At 47.5% G+C, this 8,030-nt stretch overlaps 1 protein-coding gene across 1 annotated transcript in view; it reads left to right on the top strand.

Moving 5' to 3' along the window:
- Positions 1–242: 242 nt before the first annotated feature.
- LOC102384263 (zinc transporter ZIP2-like) overlaps positions 243–8,030 on the top strand; it is a 9,444-nt gene continuing 1,656 nt past the window's right edge. Inside the window, exons 1-3 of the mRNA XM_025195695.1 lie at positions 243–264; positions 3,929–3,979; positions 7,600–7,685. Coding sequence (XP_025051480.1) covers positions 243–264; positions 3,929–3,979; positions 7,600–7,685 — 159 coding nt within the window. The remainder of the gene's footprint in view (positions 265–3,928; positions 3,980–7,599; positions 7,686–8,030) is intronic.

An 8,030-nucleotide genomic window follows, 5' to 3' on the forward strand; every position in this document is an offset into this window, starting at 1 on the left:
CCAGCTGTGTGAGGTACAAGTCAGAGCAAGCGAGCTTGATTAGCTGAGGGATTTCACAGAAGAACCGGTTGATGATATTAGCTTGGAGGAAAGATACACTAAAGATGTTACCAGTGTGCAGGGCACAAAATAGAAAACCACAAATCCATGCACTGGTTTCCATTTAGATGCAAGCTTTCCAGTTCATGATTGTCTCATAGTGCAGTGTTGTGCAGATGACAGTGCACCGATCCTATGCCAAGATGGCGAGGAAAGGGAAGTCAGGTGCGAGGAAGAAGAAGAAGAAAAGGACTTGGACGACACATCCAGCACAGAGCAAGGACCTGGTGTTCAGCAGAGAATAGGCTAAGGATTTCTAGGTGGTGACAGAGATCGTTGCAAGGTCCGGGATAGAAAGATTCATCAGGAAGAAGTGCATGGGGCTGTGGAGACGGTGGTCAAGAATGATACCTGTGATATCAAGGAGATTCCCAATCAGAGATGCCATCAGAAAGTGCTGGTTCCACATTGGGAAGACAAAACCACTTTTCTCTTGAGGGTTGCAAGGAGGGCTCATGGGATGTCTGTGTAACTCTATGTAATGGACACATCAATATGATAAGGCGGGAGATCACCAACATTTTCCACTTTTAGGCCAGACTGACCCAGCTCAGGGGAAAACTAGGCTGATACCAAAACCAGGTGACTACTACCACTTTTCCCCAGTGCTGCTTCTTTTTGCTGCCCTGCTGCAGTACAGCACCGCGCAGGGTCAGAGAAGGCCTCTGTTACCAAAAGCGGGCAAAGAACTTCTTCCACAGGGTGGATACAATGGGGTCATGGGCTCTAGGTTGCCAACTGCTGTGATGAAGTCCAGACAAAACTGATAAGGTCAAAATGAAAAATTTTGGGACTGTTTGGTTCATTAGAAAAAAAATTAAAATATCCCAATTTGGGGACAGGGAAAGGTTGATATTTTTAAATTTCTCCCATGATGGGATCATTGTTTTTGGCCATGGGAACATCCATGAAGAGAGCGCATTTCAAACACTATAAAACTTCTAGCTGCTGGACTCCAACCAACGCCTGTCCCAAGTGGGAGCTGCCAATACAGTAACGCAGCATGGAGGCTGAAGCACAGAGACACATATGGTCACATCAGGCTCTGGCATCTGGCAGGTTCGGATCAAGAGAAATCAGGTCCATGAACGGTCTCTGATCCCTTGATGCTCCTTGTGCAGCTTGCCTGCCTGGCATGGGCTGTACACGGCTTAGGGCTTGGCTGGGATGCGCGCTACATGCGGCACGTGTACCAGATCAGCCCTGCGTACTGGAATGAGGGTTTGTCTGGATTGGGCTCGTTGACCCACCGTGCATGCAGGATGCAGTGTGCACAGTCAATGGGCGCATCTCCATGTGCACCCCACTGGGCAGTTGTTACTGTGCAGACATCTAGGTAGGAGTGGTGGTGACACGGCTAGTGCCTGCCAACACTACGTTCTCACAGCGATAATCTACATCATCGTAGCTCATCACTACGGTGATGCAGCATATTATATAGATGCGCCCAGTGAACCCCAGACTGGCACTGCATCCTGTCCGTAGCATGGCTTCCAGGCTGGCCCCAAGCATCTTATGTGCATGATGCTTGGACCGGTTTGTGTTGCATGCGGCGTGCAGGGATAGAGCTGTACAAATGCTGCAAGCTGCACATGTAGCCGATCCAGAACGCAAGCTGCATGCAGTGTCTCCACCAGGCCACCCCGTGGGCTTGATCTGGCGAGGGGGCCATCTGTTTATGAGATCCCTGGTTTTAAGGGGAGCTGGGACCCTGTGTGTATACGAGTCAGGGGAAAGTGATCTGAGGGGCTGTCATATTTCATAGATTCATAGACATTCAGGCAGGAAGGGGTCTCGGAAGATCATCAAGTCCAGCCCCCGGCCCGAGAGGCAGGAAGTCAGTTGGGGTCAAAGATCCCAGTAAGATAAGCATCCAAATTTCTCTTGAAGGTGTTCAATGTAGGTGCTTGAACCACCTCCGATGCCAGGCTATTCCAGGCCTTGGGGGTTCGGACAGTAAAGAAATTCTTCCTTATGTCCAGCCTGAAACGGTCTTGCAGTAGTTTATAACCGGTTGCCCTTGCCATCCCTTGGGGCGCTGTGGTGAACAATCGTTCCCCCAGATACTGGTGGTCACCCCTGATAAACTTGGCCATCAGATCACCCCTGAGCCTGCACTTTTCCAGGCTAAAGAGTCCCATGGCTCTCAGCCTGTCATCCTAAAGTCTGTTTTCCAGCCCTCTGATCATGCGCGTGGCTGTCCTCTGGGCTCTCATGACAGTAGATTCAGAACCAGAACCCTATTAATGATTACTGAGCTAATATTTTGTCAACATGACACCTTGCAATGGGGAATTATTTGTTTTTTGCACCTTACAACCTGACTTTTATTCTCAGGTTATGTTCTCATGCAAAACTGCATAGCAACTAACCCAATTGCAATCTGTTGCCTCCCTGCATCCTAAGGCGCCAAGTCTGGCTAACAGGGACAACTGAGCAAGACAGAGAAGCTCAGGGCCTTCTCGGAGATGCCATTACTTGTGTTGTGAGGGAGATTAAAGCAGAGCACAGCTGTGCTGTTCTGCTAACATCTGTACAGCTCGGACTGTTTACATCTGGGCTTTTCCTTCTGAGCTGTGCAGGACTCCAGGGAACTAGTCCCAGGAGCCTTCAGAAGGAAACTACTGCAAAATTGCCGTCTTGCTTCACTCCTTTTCTACAAGGCAGGGTTGAAGTCAGCTGTGCATTCAGAAACCTGGTTGGATTCATTTCGGTCGTTCAGTGACAGAGAGAGCAGAGAAAGACCTCTGAGTTAGCTGTGCTTCTGGGGACCCAGACTAGTGGTTGGTGCAGAGGAGAGCTGAGAGATCAACTGGACAAGAGCAAAGGATCTCAGCAGGGGAAGCCTGAATGTGACACAAGACATGAGGAAACTTCCACAGAAACAATTTCAGTAAGTTTTCTGCATCGGTGAAGTGTCCTGACTTAGTAAGATGCAGAGGAGATTTTAAAACATTAAAAGTTGGAAAACCTGGCTACACAAATCATTCTGCATTTTCTGTATAATAGATTCAAAGCTACACGAGTGAACCAAGACATTTTCAATGTTTTTGCTATGAATGCAGACAATGTTATATAGCATATTGGAAGTAGGGAGGGAAGAGGAGAGGGGTGGGATTGGGACCTCTAAGGAATGCATCTTTTTTATATAATATCTTTTATTTCATACATATTTGTTTCCAGCATACATTTTCTAGGTGAGATCTATTGAGAAAATTCAGATTTAAAGCACAGGAAAAAACTCCTGAGGTGTGGCTGGGGTAACATTTTCTTCACTTTCTAAAGGAATATCAGAATATTTTATTTTATGTAGGGTCTTGCTAGGGAAAAATCATTTATTAAAATCAAATATTTCATGGGAAGAAAAACGGAATTTTTCTATTCTTAGCATGAAATTTGGAGACATTATCAATGGGAATATCAAAGCCACTGAGTTTGTTACTCTCCTCCTTACCACTGCCCTTGTTATATTATACCCAGGACTTGCACAGCGCCCTGGGAAGGAAGATGTCCAACTGCACCACTGTAACTGAATTACTCCTCCTGGGCTTCTCGGACACTCGGGAGCTGCAGATCTTGCACTTTATCATCTTTCTGGCAGCGTACCTGGCAGCTCTGGTGGGGAACCTCCTTGTCATCACTGTTGTAACTACGGACCACCATCTCCACAGCCCCATGTACTGTTTTTTGGCAAATTTGTCCATCCTTGACCTTGGCTTCATCTCTGTCATAGTCCCCAAGTCCATGGCCAATTCTCTCTTAAACACCAGGACAATTTCACATGCTGGATGTGTGGCCCAGGTCTTTCTCTTCTTCCTCTGTTGTGCAGCCGATCTTGCATTCCTCACCATCATGGCATATGACCGGTACATTGCCATTTGTAAGCAACAGCATTATGAGATAATAATGAAGAGGAGAGCTTGTGCCCAGATGGCTGCCTGTGCATCGGTTGTTGGTGCCATCAACTCTGCAATGCACACTGAAAACACCTTTAGTCACGGGGAAACCTCACTCCATCAGGGAGAAGACAGTACTATCCAGGGATCCTGGTTTTCTCTGATAACAACAATCCCCCTTTTTCATTTTAATCATGGAAAAATGTGGATTTTGTGTTACTTTTTTACATCCAAAAATTAGGGATTTTTTTTTTTTAATCAGAGAAAACCAGGCTCCCTGGTAACATCCAGATAACATATATGTAGCACCCTTTATTTTGGTAGGGGTGGTATGCAGTAACAGCAAACACACCAACACAGAGGAGGCCTAGGCTCTTTGGGGATTGAAGAGACAGCCCATTCACTCCACTTGTTGGCAGGACATATCATGTGCCTGTGCACCTGCAAGCAAAAAACCCACACACGCAGCAAGTCTCATCCCATCCACATTGCGACACACCTGCACACAGTCCTCTCACTCCAGCAGGGAGCAGTGCACAAGATTTGCATGCCTGTGTGCATGCACACACCGATGCACAGAGTGGGTCTCATTGCCACCAGCAGAAGTCAGCATGTCGCAACACACACATGTGCATGCACATACACTGATGCATAAACTCATCCATTATTTCAGTGGGGAGCAACATACCCAATGCAGTCAATCTTTCAAGCAGGGGACAGCATGCAAGAATAAATACAAACGTGTTCACGTGTGCATGCATATGCAGATACCTTGTATGCAGCTGCCTCATACTAGAGTGGTTCTCAACCTTTTTAGACTCAAGGCACCCCTTAGAAAATGCCAGCTCTTAGTTTTCACTCAGTTCTTTGACCAAAGAAAAATAATAGAGCAGTTCTGCTTCAGAGAGATTGCAGCAGGTCAGAATATTTTTGGCGCTTGGATTCCTATTTGAAATCAGTGGGTTTATCTTGTGAATCATGTTTGCACACCTAACAGTGCTGCTGTTGTATGGCATGCCTCGGCACCCTTGAAAGGCTCCCAAAGCATTCCAGGATGCCACAGTACCTTGACTGAGAATCACTATTCTACCAGGTAGCAACATGCAACATGTGCATGAGTATGTACAAGCACAAAAACATATAAAGTATGGATCATCCCTCCTACCTGTCAGCATGTGTCTCTGTGTGTATATCACACAGAGACATGCATGCATACAGACACAGATGACGGGGTTCATCCTCTAGTAAGATGTAGCACATGATTACAGCCCCCCAAAGGATAACCTGTTTCCCCCTCAGCCTTTTAGGGACCAGCACACAAGATTTTATGTGAGTTTGTGCATGGACCTCCCTTACTTCCTTACACAGGAGGGCTCAGTGTCTCCAAACCAAGATAGCGCACAGCAGGACACCCACATCTCACTTTCACAAGGACAGCATATGTGTGCACACCCCCACCACCTTTCTCCTTTCAGCAGGGGGCAATTGGATACACACTGCCATCAGGGTGGGACCCTGGGACACACACATGCTCCGAGAGTGCAGGGTGCAGACCTGTTAGCAAGAAGAGGGGTGCTGTTTGCTGACTCCTGCTCCAATGTCTGAACTTAGCTTTTTCTTGTGACTGTCTGGGTCCCCATAGTCTAGCACTTGAGGTACTGAACCCTATTGCCTATGCACCTGCCTAACTGCTCCCTTCTGGAAAGACCAGTATCGTGTGTGTGCGTGCACATGTGTGTGTGAGAGGGAGAGAGAGTGTCCCATGAATGAGGGACTGAGCTCTGCTGTGTGGGCATTGTGTGTCCTCTGTTGGAGCGACATTGCCTGGTTTCTTTGTGTCTTTCTCTGTGTATATCTGGATGCTGCTGTGGGATGCCCCACCAGAGACACTGCTCTAATGTGTGTGCTTGGGAGGAGTAGGGATGTGCCTATGCATTGCCTATTCACTTCCCTCTAGCAAGGAACTGCACGTGTAAGACCATACACTTGCTCTTGCTCCAGCACATTATAAAATGCCCATACCTCACTCTAGCAGGTGGCACAGAAATAGATGCACACAAATTTATAGTGCACAGAAATATATACACACACACACGGCAGAGCGCTTTCTCTCTGGAAGGAAACAGCTGTATGGCAACAAACAGACACACACACACATGCACAAATACAGGACAGACACAGAAATCAGGGCAAGAGGCAGCAAACATAGCAACATGGCCACTAACACACAAAGTAGGGCTCAACCCCTCCAGACTGGAGAAGGACTTGGTGACATACCTAGCCACATACCACTCTGGCATGAAGTAGCACATAGTAATACACACACACTCCCACTAGTGCACATATACACAAACAGCAGGATACAGCAGTAAGGGTGTATGGAAGGAAAGTTCATACAACCCCTCACTCTAGCTAGGAGCAGCAAATAGCACATATAAGCATATGCTGACAAGCAAAATGGAGCAGCGCCCGCTTCCTCAATTGGATAGCAGCACATGAAGAGAGCAGGGTGTATTCCTTCTTGCAGTTGGCAGTGGATCAGCGTTCATGTTGTGCCAACCGTCAGTACCTGGTCCACACCAGGTAAACTAATGATTCCCCTAGCAAACCAAATTCTGAGAACTTTTTGGGGAATCTCAGTGTTCCTGCCACTGACCACCCAGACGTGGCACAATCCTATGGTTTTCATGCCATTGGGCCTGCACTCTGACTCTTACAACTTAACGCTGGGGGTCTGTCAGCTGCCAAGCAAAGCCTAATCAGTGTTCTTGCTCTCCTAGCAAGAGGCAGCACCCATCGCATCACACATTTGCAAGTATCTCCTTCAAACCAACAAGGAGCAACAGATAGTAACACTCACACCTACATCCATATATGCACAGAGCAGTGTTCAATCTGTCCAGACCAGAGCAGCCCACAGGAGGGATGCCCACTGCTCATTTCTGCAGGTGCAGCACACAATACCTTGAACACCGCCCCCAAGGCTCAGTTTCTCAGCATGGGATGGTGGTGGACATGCATCCTAACAGAGAAAGCAGGATGCATGTCCTGCATGCATCCTAACAGAGAAAGCTCAAGCACTCTAACAAGAAGCACCAAACAGCAACACCCAGGTTGCTCCTTTACTTCAGCAGGGAGCGATACTCCATAGTAATACTCCCCCATATGCACAAGCACAAGGTCATATGGACAAGTATGGCCATATGGACAGGGAGGCCATCCTTCCTAGACCAAGGCAGCACACAATGCTACACACAGGCTCACACCTGCATCTTGCTTCAGTGCGAAGCAGCGCACACAGTAACATGGATATATACACAAAGCAGGGTTTGGTCTTTCCATCAGGGAACTGCAGGAACACCTCTCTTCTACACACCCACATGCAGGGTGTGCAGGGCACATGCAATCAGGAGGATTAAATCATTTCCAAAGCAGGTCAGAGGACAAATATTCACTCGCCCACACAGAAAACAAGGCTCTGTCCCTTTTCCAAAGATCATCACACATACTTGAACCACACACACACACCATGACACCCCTTAGGAAGGAGTTGTGGGGAGCAGGAATTCTGGGGGTTGATTTACACCGCTCCTTTTTCCACCAGGCGGCAGCACGCAGCATGCAGGCTCATACACAACAGGGGATTTAGCTGTTTGGCTGGTGGATAGCAGCGTTCTCTCTGTCCGGCAGGTGGTAGCACACCGTCACAAATACACGGGACCTTCTGTTGGCCTCAGTCCTTCCAGGAGATGGTTATAGAAGTGTGCTGTGGCCTACGCAGCATAAGATCCTGGAGACTTTTTCAATGGTGCTGCAGGATGCCACACAATGTTAACTGCTGGGTGTGCAAATGCAATTCATAAGATAAGCGTAGGGGTTTCAGAAAGGAATCCAAGGGGCAGAAACATCCTGAAATGTTGTTATCCGAGCTCTTTGCAACTGCAGCACGGATCTATTGTTTTTCTGTAGTCAAAAAACAAGTGAAAATTAAGCTGGCATTTTACAAGGGCTGCCTTGAGTTTATAAAGGTTGAGA

The sequence above is a fragment of the Alligator sinensis genome, unplaced genomic scaffold (genome assembly GCF_000455745.1).
Source record: "Alligator sinensis unplaced genomic scaffold, ASM45574v1 scaffold1628_1, whole genome shotgun sequence".
NCBI classification, from domain to species: domain Eukaryota; kingdom Metazoa; phylum Chordata; order Crocodylia; family Alligatoridae; genus Alligator; species Alligator sinensis.